We start from the raw sequence: 15,456 nt of genomic DNA, 5'->3' as shown, positions 1-15,456 counted from the left end.
TCAGTTGGTTAATATGTTTACATCATATCAATAGTGCGATATCACTGCTCATAATCCATAAAAGAAAAAAAGAATGATAAAGTGGAACTTCATTGCTGAAATTCCACAGCACGTGCCTGAATCCATGGCCAGGGTAGGATTTAACCCCGGAATCTACAAGTGATTCCGGTAGCTCGCCGAGATGCGCAAATTATACTGTGGACCACGGTCTACAATGTGGACCACGCAATCAAAACGATGTCTTTTTAATTAATGAAAACAGACGGATGAAATTGTATCTGTTCCGCATAACTGCAGTATCAATTCAACACAACTACAGTCCCAGACGGATGAAACGACATCCGTTTCGCACAACTGCAGTTTCCTTTCAACACAACTGCAGTATCAGTTCAACATAACTACAGTATCAGTCATGACCATGGCCCACGGTATAACAACTGGCCGAGATGGTGTGGTGGTTGCCGGTCCGACTCCTCGCCGGAGATAAACATTGATATTGCCACACAGGGTCAAGAATTGTCATTGGACAGAGTTTAATGAAAGTTAATTAAAAAAATGCGATTAATTATACTCCGTATGTAATAAGAAATAAAAATTGAGACTACCCATTCAAATTATTTGGACACTTGGATCGATAACATAAAGTTTCTAATTTGACTTCTTATAAGAATTGTGTATTAATTTTCTTGGTTGAAGTGAATTTCACACAAAACGTACCTCCAAATTGTGTCAACAAACTTTACCCAAATTAAATAAAAAAATAAAAAAAAATTATCCTATACGGTCACATTCACATTCACTCTCACTCTCCTTCACCTCATTCCCTTCAATAGATTTCAATTCCGACAGAATCTTTTATATCTCTCTCTCACTCTCACTCTCTCTCTCTCTTCTCTGTCTTTGAATTCTTCTATCTTCATTCTTAAGTAATAAATCTATATATTTGGATAAGAGTATCTGAATTTGCCACTCTGACCTCTTAAACACACATGTACACTAAAATTTCCAAACACATCAGTACTTATATATAAAGATTATTATTATTATTATTTAAAATGAAAAGGAAACTCATAGAATTTAGCTAATAATATACATAACGCACTGGGAAGTGGGAACAACAAAAAAGCAAGCAATTCAGTAAAAGGAAAGTTGGTTTTGTTTACTGCGTATCCAACCAATTAAGTCACTATATATATAGTGTAAAGAATATTGTCGGAGAAATGCAAAGTTGAATTAATGGTCGCAATGGGCGGCCAATATATATATATATATATATATATATATATATATATATATTAATCTTCCTCTTACTTGTGCCTATTATACGTTTGTTTATTGGAGGAAAGAAAAATAAGTGATATTGTTCTGTACATAAATATATATATATATATATTGTTGGAAAAGACAAAATGAAAAATATACAGCAGATAAATTATTATTCCAAAAACGTCATATATACGATTGAAGCTGACAAGAGCAAGATGACGTCTTTGTGAGGTACTGTATTATATATGTTTCCTGGTTGGGAGGCTTGCAAAAATTGCAGTATATATGGCTTTTAATTTATATATTATTATTGTTAATAAAAATTAGAGTAGAAAATAGGAGTGCGTGGAAAGGAAAATGTATCCAAAATGTGTATTTATCCACAGTGTCAGTCATTATATTACTGGATGGAAAGGAATTGAAAATCCCTAAGAGCTAGTTAAAGTGTATATATATATTGACAGTCTCATTCACTCATCCATTAATCATTGAGTAGTCATGGGTGGTCGGAGCAGTAACAGAACTACTGGCGCAGTATTGAAGATGTTCATCATCAGCTGGACAGTTGAACTTCACTTCAGATTGTTGGTGGCCATTATGTTTCTAGGCGATAACGGTCAGATTTGATTTGATTTTTCACTTAATCAATTTCATTTATATTACCGTCCGGATACTATACAGATCGATTCCTTTCCTTTTTTATTATTTTTAATATTTTATTTTAATACTTTACGCAGAAGAAGTTGTCGTGCCAAGTAAAGTTTTGGAGGTGATGATGAATGATGAAAGGAGCAGGGATATTTTGAAGGCCATGAATGTGCAGAAATTAACCAGGGAACACGTCGCCAGCCATTTGCAGGTACTTAATTCATAATCCAGTATTATTATATCCCTATATTATATTGTGTATCTATGTATTTTAACACCTACATTTTGGTTTGGAAAAAATATATATATATATATATTTGCAGAAGCTTCGTCGATTCTTATATAGCGAAAGCAGTAGGGTGAATAAATTTGCGAGATGGCATCGTGTGGATGACCGTATTTGGCAGGGGCATGAGGAAATCAAACGCCGCCAACTAGTCAAACCGCCGCCCAATAGTAGCCCCCGCCTTCGCCGCCGCCTTGATGTTGTCCCTTTGTCGACCACCGAGCAAGATGAATCAATGGTTTGCTCTACCTCTAGCTCTATCACCATCACCAACACCAACAACACTAATAATAATAATAATAATAATAATAATGTTTCGACGATACCGAGTTTCGGAGACAACAACGTTGTTGCCGCCGCAGGAAACTACGACACCCAAACTATGGCGGCTTCTTTTGGCCACAATATGATTTCTGTAGCAGCAACGCCTCCAATCTATAACAATATTGGACTTGGACAACATCTCACTCCTGATTTTATATATAATAATATTAATCAGGTATTACTGTCCTACTTCTAGCTAACCTAGCTGTAATATATATATTCTTCTCATCTCCTATTAGCTTGCTGAAGTGTATATTTAAATTGCCTTCCTATTATATATATATATATAGGAACAGGGATTTGGAGAAATATGTCAGCTGCAAGGAATTAATTACGGTGAGCTCACAGCTCTCTTCAGATGATTGTTTTTCCTTTTTTTTTTTTTTTTCTTTTTCCATCTTTTATTTATTAATTTTTAATTAATTTGTTCCTTCAATCTATGTTTGGTGCTACATGAAGTCCTTATAAATTACATTGATCTAATTTATATATTTTTTGAATGGCCCCCTATATGTCTTATTAGATATTTCTGGGCTAGATTTATCTAGTTTGGATGGCTTAAACAAAGGATTTCAAGACTGGAAAGAAAAAGATTGGTTGTGGCCTTAACTCGTCATCAAGTTCTATTGAACTCTATGTACTGGAATATTTAACCATGTATGGCATTTTTGGTATTTTAATAATTGTCTAGTTTATTCTATTTTTGTTGTAATGTGTAAGTTATACATTCTTATATGTATGACATTTACTAAATTCTACTTGTGTTTATTATATTATGTTTTAATTGAAATCATACATTATTAAAACACACTGATCTACAGTTATAAATATCTACAGTACATCGGAAAGATGTATAAAAATTGGTGATGAGCCTTTTTTTGAAACACTTGTGAGGAGACTTCTTCATTTATTTACACTTAGATTTCTGTGCAAATTAAAAGGGTGAAGGGAAATTTAGGGATCGAGGAGTCAAATTATTGTGTGAACCGTGGTCTACATAGTTGTGTAGACCACAGTCCAAAACAATGTCGTTGAATTTTATGAGTTACAATAATGTACATTATGTGTTAGAAATAATGAAATTTTTGAGTTAAAATAATGTACATTATGGGTTAAAATAATGTACATTATAATAAAGTAAAATAATGTACATTATGAACTATAAATAAATAAATAAATATATATATATATATTTTGCAGTGTGTGGTATAAAAAAATTATGCGAAACACTGTTGTTTTTAGATTGTGATCCACCCCATAACTGTGGGCTATAGCCTAGGTTAGTATGCCTGAATATCCAGTAGCTTTTGCAGAAGGTACTGTATAAACATTTACTTTTTTTGTCTGAGATCTGAGCAGTCGTACACTATTCTTGACTTTAGCTCCCATTCCTCCCAATAATGTTTTTCGAATCTTATACGAATGCCAAAATTGCAATGAAAACTAAAATGGAGAAATTAAATTAAATAACACAACTTACAATCTCACTTCGTTCTATTGTATGTGTCTAATTTAATTAATAAAATTAGACCAAAAATTAGTTTTAATTCAATTTTTTCAAAATATTAAGTTTAGTATATTAATAAATTTATATTTAGAAACTATACTAAAATTACTATTAAACACAAAAAATTAAATTTAAAATAAGTTTAAAAAAAGTAAAGAAGAAAGGGTTAATTTAACCAATAAATAGTAAGTACAACTGTAAGATCGATAAAATAGTGGCACCTGGTTGCATCCCACATGGGAGGGGTGGGTTTGATCTTTAGTGCAGACGATATTGGTTCTTTGTGCTTCATTTGGTTGATAAAGTAGTTATGAACCAATATTACATTGTAACAGAGTCAATAGTACTAAAAAAAAAAAACCTAGCTAGATTATATAATAAACAAAAATTTAAAAACTATTTAAAAACTAAATTGACAATATTTAAAACAATTGATGGACTGAATTTATAAAAATTGATAATAAGGAACAAAATTATAAAATTGCCACAAAATCGAAAGGCCAAAAAGTGTGATATTATATAAGCATTAAGATATGCAAACAGTGGACTAAAAAGGAAGAAGCTAGAGCGAGCTTACCTTAAATTGTTCTTTATCCTGCTAACAGCACTTCAATTTTTGCCTGTTTCAAAACAAAATCTATCAATCAACATAAAAAGCATGCAGGATGACATTCAACAGCAAAATCGGAAAACTAAATTACAAAAAAAAAAAAATGAAAAAGAAAAAAAAAAGATGAGAGATGGTTAAAAGAGTAAAAAGTCAACGTTTAAAATGAAATGAAGAATTTACGCAGAGGCTAGAAGGCGTAGACGACGATATGATATGATGGGGGAGATAGAAGAGGTGAGTGCGGTGGTGGATAGGACGCCGACGCCGACGCCGTTCCGGTGGGTAGAAATGAAGGGATTACGATTAAGTTGTTTTGGAACTTTGCGCATATATTATATATATACACAACTGAAACTAGAGTATACATGGAAATATCAGAGAAACTACTTCACATGAATAAAAACTTTTTCCAACTTTTCCAGGCAAGTAAGCACCAAGTCCCAACAACCGACAAAAAAAAAAGAAGCAAACCGGCCCATATAATGAAATTCAAATCGGCCCACAACGTACGCAACAATATATTAACACAGTACAATTCAAGCTTCTACATGAGCCTGAAATGAAGACTAAGGATAATCATAGTAATTAAGGCTGACAAACAATACTCCAAAAACACTTTAACTTTAGTTTTTTTGACATATAACTTGGGTTATTTAACGACGTAGTAGTAGGTGAAGTTGTAAATAAATAATACAACATTAGTTTTATTAAAATCACCGTCGTATATTTTTGTTTTGTTTTTTTTTTTAAAGCTAAAATTTTTATTTTAAAAAAATTGAGAAAATTGTGGGGTTTTTTGAAGGCATAGACGACCATATGATGACGAGCACGGAGGGGATAAAAGAGCTGAGTTACGGTGGTGGATATGACCCCGACGCCGTTCCGGTGGGTAGAAATGATGAGCAATGTGTTTAATTTGTTTTGGAACTTTGCTTATATATAAAAGAGAGTAGGAAATTAAACAGAAAGTTGACATGAAGAGTTGGTGAAATCCAAGGAAATGTCATTATTTACCAAAAGTGTGTATTTGCTTCTTCTGAAAGGAGCACTTTTAACACTAACTGATCAGAAAATTAGACTATAAAACCAATAATCATGCACTTAATTAGAAAACTATAACACAAAAGAACGCATATCATCTTCCAGTATACAAGACATACCTAACAAAATAAGCTTAATTATAACACAAACACAAACACTGCACCTTTGTGATTAACTTAGGAAAATTTTAAAGGTGATGTGCATGCATGCCTTCTTGTTATCCTTCTTGTACTTAATTTTTATCCACATATTGTTTCAACGATCGGTTATGGATAATATATCGTAAATCCGTTAATTAGCCGCCGGAGAACTTATGCTACAGTCCTACAGATCATCGGATCTACTGCATGCTCCGATAGATATCTAAAACGTACACCTTTAATTTCCAATCAAAAATCCATTTCTCTCGTTCTTCTGATCTGGAGCCAAGGAATCTATATTATTACAGATTCAGAAAAGGAGTGGAGATCGAGGAGCGGCCACCAAAAGCAGTACTAGCTGTTGATGTTTTGTCCCATTTTTGAATCTGTAACAAAGATCTGCAGTTGAATTCGATTAATAATTATTTTTAAAAATTCATGAATCCTTAAACAACAAAAATCAACATTGGATTGACAACAACACCAGACCATCTGGGTATATATAGTGTGTTGTCGACAATGCCTTAGGTATAACCCACCGGAGAAGCCTCATTCATATCAATTCAAAGGCGCAAGTGCTATGGAGCCGGTAGATAATGCTAATGAAGGACAAAAGACCTCCACTACAAAGCTTGACTGGACAAAAGAACTCCACTACAAATTCCTGGATGTGGTCAATATTCTAGGCGGCATTAGGGGTAAGATATTTTCATTTTTTTTTTATTTAAATTATCTTAATTGTCCTCAAAAAGTGAAATTCCTAGTTTGGCCCGACGGGATGCCCATTTAGTGAGAGTACTAGTGTCTTGTGGCACAATAAGAAGTTCACCACATTGGATGAAAGGTGAAACCCCCACGCTAGCCCATTTGATGGTGGACTAGTTAGTGCCTGATTTTCATCAGGAATACATTACATACATTGGGTGAAACTCTTAGTGCTGGCCTATTTGCTTAATTATATCATATATCCTTACTCACAATTTTAGGAATCAATTGAATTGTCCTGTGGTCTCGTTCTTTCTTTCTTTCTTTTTTTGTCATCATTAAAATAGAGTTACAAAATACTAATTTTAGTTTTCAAAATTTCTTACATGCAGGTAAAGATACCGTACCAAATACTATTTTGGAACTCATGAATGAGCCCGGATTAACGAGGGCACAAGTTGCTAGCCATTTGCAGGTAACTAAAATCAGATTATTATGTACTTAACAATAATCTAACATTCCTATATATTTAATAATCTGACATTTTATCTTTATATTTCATTTCTATTAGCATATTCCAATATGAATTACCTTCAATTTTCTCTATCATGTCATTTAATGTAAAAATATAATGTTCTTTTGGGAGTACGCAATACTTCTGCTTTGTACGTATTAATTATTACATCTTCATTGATTATGATTATATATGTTTTTTTTTAATTTTTTAATTTTACTTTATAGCATATGCAAAAACTATTATCTTCAACAACACATTATTTTGGAGTGAAAACTTAAAAGTATTGATAGAATAATTAATTCAAAACAAAAACTAATAGGTAAAACATGCATCTGATCTATTCAATATTTGGTATGAAAATTGACAGAAATGTCGAGAAAACAAGGGAAATGGATGGCAACGGAGAAACAAACTTGTGAGACATAATGAGCAGTATGAGAACCTTATCCAACAAAGTTATCAACTAGATGCTTCATCATCCTATAGTAGCAACGATGGTGTATTCTCGTCTGATCCAGATGAATCAATGTTTTATTCCATGCAAAATGAACCGTGCTGGACATGCCATGCAATGCAATGGGGAATCATAACAGCTCATCATATCATTCATACTCACCACAAGTCGGACAACAACAATTTACAGTGCAATTTTTCTCAGAGACTGATATTTATTCTAATCTTGAACCAATTATGGAATTACCGACTTTCAACCACGACAACATTATTGAACAAGATTGTTCGGGTGGCAATCATATGGTAGATTTCTTTAATAATTTTGACAGTCAAGTTAATATTGATCAATGTTCTCCTACATATTCAGGTTCGTACTATTAACTGTCTCAATATAATTAATAAGTTGAATTAGCATGAACCACATTCCATATGTACAAACATCTTCAATTTTCTTACTAATTTAATTGTTACTTAAATAATATATTATGTATTTAATTTTTGCAGCAAACTGGCAATGAATTATAACTACAACTCTACAAGGGAGGTGTTGGGTCAAAGCCGTGGCATGTACTTTTTATTATTATTATTATTATTATTATTATGAAACTCATAACCATTACTTGAGTGACATGTATTGTAATACTCGTGTGTTTGAATTGAACTACTTGAATAACTTTCTCTTTTTACTCCGTTTCTATCTTATCGTCTTTCTAGTTTCTAACTACTATATATATATATATATCTTTCCAGTTTACTTAGAGTGTGTTTGGAAACTCGAAAAATGATTTCTGAGAATCATTTATCCAGTTTTTTGAGATGTGCCTAAAAAATGCAGTTAATGGAAAATGTGTTTCCCATTCCAGTATTATAACATGCGCACATTTAGTCTCGATTGTTACCAACCTGAAAATTTGTTAACTTTAAACAAAAATATATAAAATTTTAAATTAATCTGATACTCATTTATTTGCGGGAACAAATAGGGTTTAATTTTCAGTTTATGGGTTATGAATTTAGTTCATTGCTATGGTTGACCACGGCACCTAATGTTGTTCTAACATTCTTATCATTATATCCGACCTTCTTTTTAAAGGATGCAATGGATTAGAATGGTCAAATTAAGTTTGGCCCATAAGTATGGTCCAACCCACATTAGGGCATTCTCAATAGAGAAGTTTTTAGGTTGTCAAATAGGAGAGATGAGAGAGGAAAAGTGAGAAAAAAGAAAAGGAAAAAAAAAGTCTGAAACAAAAAAATAAAAAATGAAAAAAATTGTATTTACGCTCCCAGACACCTAGCAGCTATTGGGCGCTAATTGTGCGCCTCACGCGAAAACTCCAGCAGGTGGTACTGATTTGGTGGGACCCACATAATTGAAAAAAATCCTGTATTTGCATGGAGACTCAACTCCCTCTCTCTCTTCCACCTAACTCACCTAAAATCTCTTCAAAAATCACATAAAATTCACAATTGTGGATGCCATAAAGATAGATTATTGAATTGAGAATTTAGTAGTTGGGGGCCTAAATAGGCTAGTATTAAAAGTTAGCTTGACATTTAAAAAAGAAAAAAGAAACATAAACTTTGTATTAAGATTGTTTAGTATTTTACTATTTTTAGAGTTCATTGATATCGACGAAATATGATGTTATAGATTGAATTGTTACTTTATTTTTTATTAAAAAATTATTATGGTCAAATTATATGCTCTGATCTTATACAAGTGAAACCACGACACATGAAGAATTGATATAATGAAATTCATAGGAAATTTCAATTCATTATTGACTTTTCCAACTTGATGCTCACCTACCAAGCAAAGCAACCCTTCTTTTTAATTATCTTACCTAATCATCATTTATCTCATCTTAAATTATTTAAGAAAGGACAACAAGATCGAAGAATATCTTTTTCATATTCACACAAATAATAATACAACATCAAAATTATAACCGCATACTCTAAAAATTTTACTACATGGTCTCTCATGTATGTGTTCTATTCTCTAAATCAAACCCCATGCTGTGATAAGCATGGACAGAATATCTTTATCAAGTGGACCTAAAAAAATGTCTACATTAATAGCAGTTTGTATTTTATAGAAGTATTCACAGACATTTTCAAAGAAATGATGATTTTGAAGTTCAAACACTAGCTACAAGTTTGAAGCAATAAACAATGACATTAAATCAAAGTACAAGTACATTTTGAGATTTGATTTTGTACCCCGACCACATGCACACGATAAAGAGAGCATTTATGCTAAAGATAATTGTATATATATTATTAGTGCAAATCCGCTCCATCATTCCAATCCGGGGCAAAGGTTTTTCTAAACCTTCTCATCTCCATTTTTCTAACTGAACCTATTTTGAAAATTAATTTTTGATTTACCCATTATTCATTTTGAGAGTACAATATATCATTTTTTTTCAAAGTTCTACTACATGTACTCCATATTTCTACCCCTCACTTTTACTCATTGATGTGGCAATTGATGATTAGTTATCTGCATCCTGTGATGTCACTATCAAAACTTTGTGAAAAGAAGTAAAAGTTGTGAGTAGAATTTGAGAGTACGAATAGTATTTTTTTTTTTTTAATCTCACATTGAAGAAGATGAATCCATTTTGACCCAACCCAGATCACAAGTGAACTACTACACATATATTTGTACCACCTGTTGGTTTTATGACTTCTGGGTAGTCAAAGGCAGGCCAACACTACCTGTTAGAATAGCGAGAATATAGGAAATATGTAGGAAAATATAGCGAGAGAATATAGATATTGTATTACTCAGGATTGCTCCCCTTCTCCATGTGTGGAGGGTCTATTTATACATATTTTGGGCCTAGAGCCCTACAAGGAATAAGAATCCTGGATCGTCCTATATTGGGAGTCCCTGTTACATTATAACTAATAAGCCCTAATCTTGTTAATATTACAAGTGCTAAGTATAATCCTTATCGAACTCTTCTGTAGCTTTGTGTTGAGGGTCCTTCTTGGGCTTTCTTGATCCAATTGCTTTCTTAGGCGGGTCTATGTAGTCCAAGCCTAGTGTATTATCCATCATCCAGTCCCCCACTTTCTTGAGACTTTGTGGATACGAAGTCTCTAGAAAGTATACTTGCTCTCTTGGGCCGGTTCATGTAGCCCAAGGCTAGTGTACTATCCATCATCCAGTCCTCCACTTTCTTGGGATTTTGTGAATACAAAGTCTCGAGAAAGTATAATTGTGCTTTTTTGTTTCGATCAATCTGTAAATAAAATTTTTTTTTTCCTTCCATTGCCTAATGAGTATGTGTTTCTTCCACACGGTGGTGGGAATACGAGTCTACCACTGGCTAATGAGTATATGTCTTCCACTCGGTGATGGGTATATGTTTTCCACTCGGTGGTGGGTATATGTCTTCCACTCGGTGGTGGGTATATGTCTTCCACTCGGTGGTGGGTATATGTCTTCCATTGCCTAGTGAGTATGCGTTTCTTCCACACGGTGGCGGGAATACGAGTCTGCCATTGGCTAATGGGTATATGTCTTCTACTCGGTGGTGGGTATATGTCTTCCACTCGGTGGTGAGTATATGTTTTTCACTCGGTGGTGGGTATATGTCTTCCACTCGATAGTGGGTATATGTCTTCCACTCGGTGGTGGGTATATGTCTTCCATTGCCTAGTGAGTATGCGTTTCTTTCACACGGTGGTGGGAATACGAGTCTGCCACTGGCTTTTTTTTTTTTTTCATTGCCTAGTGAGTGTGCGTTTCTTCCACACGGTGGTGGGAATACGAGTCTGCCACTGGATTTTTTTTTCTCTTTTTTTTTTCATTGCCTAGTGAGTATGCGTTTCTTTCACGTGATGGTGGGAATACGAGTCTGCCACTGGCTTTTTTTTTTTCCATTGCCTAGTGAGTATGCGTTTCTTCCACACGGTGGTGGGAATACGAGTCTGCCACTGGCTTTTTTTTCTCTTTTTTTTTTCATTGCATAGTGAGTATGCATTTCTTCCACGCGATGGTGGGAATACGAGTCTGGCTTTTTTTTTTTTTCATTGCCTGTTGCCCTCCGCCGTGGGAACCCAACTACACCACCATAACCGTTCGTGACTCCAAGTTTGATTCCATTGCAGTAGTTGGTTCTAACATTCATACAAATAATCCAGCAATAGGAGTACACATACGTAATATTCGATTCCAGAAACCAACTAAATCAGCTTATATATAATCAAACTGTACATGTATATATTTGTTGGTTTTAATTGATTTTGATTCCACGAACATATTTATGTATGTGAACAAGACTTAGTTGATATGTCGTTCTCTTATAACATATAATACATGATTGATAGTGTGAAATCATATAGCACAAATCATATACACGATACAAATTATACACAGTACGTACAAGAAACCTACTATACGCCAATAGCTAACATATATGTAGTTATGTATTATATGTATAAAGGAAATACATGGATGATAAAAAATTTCATAAAGGCCTCATTTAAGTTGCCATGCATGATGCATATTATTATTATAATAAGACAGCTATGACTAAGTTATTACATGGGCAAAGCATTGAGAATACAAGATGTAAATCAGAATGAAACCAAACATAAAGTATATATATATGTTGTCATGAACGTGTAGAGAAGCAACATGAATCATTTAAAGCCTTACTTTATCCTTTTACAGGGGTTTCATGAACCAAGCACTCCTAAATGAAATTAAAAGAAAGACTAAAGTATATGTGTGTGTGTGTATTTATTGTATGCATGCATGTGTGCCTATAGATGGATATGATCAGGATACAAACCTCAAGATAATATGGGCCTCACTTTTATGATAATTTTTCCTTGCCATCTCTTTTTTTTTTTTTTTTTGCCACAGTTCAAGAATAGCTAACTAACACCCAATCAAATTGGAAGCTTTGTACGTTGGGACACAATCTCAAGAATAACGTTAACAACTAAACATGGCTAATCAAATTAATAACTAAACATGGCTAAATAAATGGCAGCAGGTTAAATATATCATACCATAAAAGTACTGACAAGCATAGCACCAGTCGTAGTCCCGCTGCGCCTTTGAAAATTCACCGTCGAACAAGAACAGAGCTACTGCCAATGGAGTTTGCTACCTAGATTTAAATTAACGGAAAATCAAAGCTGCCTCAACTGGGTTATTTGGTCGCGCCAAGGGCTCAATGCAAGTCCGAATTAGGAACTCGATGCAGGTCCGAATTAGGAACTCGATGCAGGTCCGAATTAGGAACTCGATGCAGGTCCGAATTGTGATCAGCATGATTAGGGTTTCGAATATGTATTTTTAGGTTTGAGGAACGATCGTAAGCTTTTCGTATCGATCCCCACGGACGGCGCTTGAGGAACGATCGTAAGCTTTTCGTATCGATCCCCACGGACGGCGCCAATGTTGCCCAGGCAGGCCAACACTACCTGTTAGAATAACGAGAATATAAGAAATATGTAGGAAAATATAGCGAGAGAATATAAATATTGTATTACTCAAGATTGCTCCCCTTCTCCATGTGTGGAGGGTCTATTTATACATATTTTGGGCCTAGAGCCCTACAAGGAATAAGAATCCTAGATGGTCCCATATTGGGAGTCCCTGTTACATTATAACTAATAAACCCTAATCTTGTTAATATTAAGTCCAATCCTTATCGAACTCTTCTGTAGCTTTGTGTTGAGGGTCCTTCTTGGGCTTTCTTGATCCAATTGCTTTCTTGGACGGGTCTATGTAGTCCAAGCCTAGTGTATTATCCATCACCACCAAATAACCATTTAAAATATCATTTTTGTTAAAAATAAAAATAAAAAATAAAAAGTTAAACGATTCAAAACCCGAGAGGCTTAGCCAATACGATACCAAAATCCTAGGCTTTAATTTAGGGTTCCGACATTCTTGAACAACAAGACCATCTATGTATGTCGTCATTGTCCAACTAAGAAAACTTTTATGAGTCACAAGTATTATCTCTCACAATGACCTTTTTTCCTTGATGATTCACCATGCACACAAATTCTTTTTCAATAACAAAATCATAAAATTAAAGAAAAGAAAAACAATTCTTTTTCCTTATCATTATTTCTAACAATAAATTAAAGCTCCAAACATTTTTCCTTATCATAAAGTCTAACAATAAATTAAAGCTACAAACATGTTGAACTCAAAAACTTTAAAATAAATTACCACATTTAAGAAAGAAGAAGAAGAAGTAATTAGCACATTGTTAATCACTAGTACTAATAAGTCACCAAATAAAGTCCCATATTTTTTTTATTTACATTGATGGCTTTGGTCCTTCACAACCATGGGAGGATGATGAGATTCAACATTGTCCTTCATAGCAATGGACAAGCTAAGGATGAAAGGTTCTTGTCTTTCACAACCACTTCTCCATAGTTCACAACAATTGCTCGTTGGAAGATTAATTAGAGCATCTTCATTCGAGAGTTTTTTTTATTTTTTCCTTAGTTTTTGAAATAAATTTGATGATTTGAAAAAGAGGAGAGAGAGGAAAGAGGATAGAGGAGAAACATTTTACGGCAACAAACTAAGTTTACATAGTTTTTGAGAAAATTAAATAACACACTTTGCATAGTCAAAGGCTTGCCTTTTGTTTTCCCCCTTCTTTTAAAGTTTTTTCTCTCTCTCTCTTTCCTCCAACAAAGCAAAATCCAAAAAAAAAAAAAAAAAAAACTTTAAAAGATTTTAACCAATTTGTTAAGGATGATAGTGAAGTAAAAAAAAAAAAATGTTAACATCAGGGCAAAATTAGTTAGAAATTTTCAAGTGGTGTGTAACCAATTAATAAGGACAACCAGATTTTAAACTATAAAAAGTGGTATTCACATTTTTTTCCCGAGTTTGATAGTCTTTAATTTGAAACTTGTTTAAATTCAATAATTTAAGTACACATTTTCAAAAAATTCAAAAACTTACCAATTATTATTTTTTTAAAAACCCTAATGGCCTAATGTGGTAATACCAAAATCAAGTCCAAAAGCAAAATCCTTAACCAATACTAAAATCCTAGAGACCAACATACCTTTTTTTTAGTGACAAGGAGAACCTCTTTCCTTTGATTACTTGAATTTTAATCAAAGTGATAATTCTTTTTAACTTTTCAAACATGCAAATAGGGCTTTTAATTTATATATTATTAGTATTTTCGCCCGTGCGTTGCACAAAATGGATTTGTTATAATATTTTAAGAATATTTGGATTGATATACAATTATGTAAATTATAACATCGAATATTATATAACGCAATTGATGAAATTGGTTGGATCGATTATGTTTCCTGATGTTTTTCTTGCTTGAATTAAAGTAAATAATTGTCCAATTACCCGTGCTATGCATTGATAAATTTGTTATTTCTTTTTACCTCATTATCAAAGTATCTCGTCCAAAACTAAATCACATGGCACCTTTAAAATGGGAAAACCTTTCCTTTTTTTTTTTTGGAGCTGGAAATCCTACACCTTACACATGAGACGCACTTGTAGGATCCCTCATTGGGTTGCCCATCATTATCATTAGCAATCCATTTCATAGTAAAAGATGTCTACATATATCTTTTGTCTGTTTTAATTTGTTGATGTAAANCCCCCCCCCCCCCAAACATCAACCCTTTTGTCAACAGGAACAATCAAAAAATAAATAAATAAACTATGCTGTCACTCTCCCTCTCCCTCACCTGTTCCCTATAAAAGGCTTCAATTCCGACAGAATCCAGTAGCTCTGTTTCTCTGTTTCTTTGAATTCTTCTATCTTAATTCCATCCTATGCATGTAAAAAATCTATTCAGAGTATCTGAATTTGGCTCTCTTAAACACATTATACACATCGGCAAGCTATTCACACATATATGTATCAATACATGTATATATATATATATATATATATATATATATATATATATATATATATA

General features: G+C 33.3%; 2 protein-coding genes across 2 annotated transcripts in view; both read left to right on the top strand.

The window, feature by feature from the left end:
- Positions 1 to 1,749: 1,749 nt before the first annotated feature.
- Positions 1,750 to 3,133, top strand: LOC115999601. The gene is made up of 5 exons (XM_031239441.1): positions 1,750 to 1,882; positions 2,004 to 2,125; positions 2,238 to 2,699; positions 2,815 to 2,860; positions 3,048 to 3,133. The coding sequence occupies exons 1-5, from the start codon at positions 1,765 to 1,767 to the stop codon at positions 3,131 to 3,133; spliced, it is 834 nt and encodes a 277-aa protein (XP_031095301.1). The 5' UTR covers positions 1,750 to 1,764.
- Positions 3,134 to 6,367: 3,234 nt separating this feature from the next.
- LOC115999599 overlaps positions 6,368 to 15,456 on the top strand; it is a 30,674-nt gene continuing 21,585 nt past the window's right edge. Inside the window, exons 1-3 of the mRNA XM_031239440.1 lie at positions 6,368 to 6,520; positions 6,920 to 7,002; positions 7,412 to 7,864. The gene's annotated coding sequence lies outside the window, so the exon portion shown is untranslated. The remainder of the gene's footprint in view (positions 6,521 to 6,919; positions 7,003 to 7,411; positions 7,865 to 15,456) is intronic.

Source organism: Ipomoea triloba, chromosome 12 (genome assembly GCF_003576645.1).
Source record: "Ipomoea triloba cultivar NCNSP0323 chromosome 12, ASM357664v1".
In the NCBI taxonomy this organism is placed as follows: Eukaryota; Viridiplantae; Streptophyta; class Magnoliopsida; order Solanales; family Convolvulaceae; genus Ipomoea; species Ipomoea triloba.
This window is presented reverse-complemented; position numbering and strand designations above follow the sequence as displayed.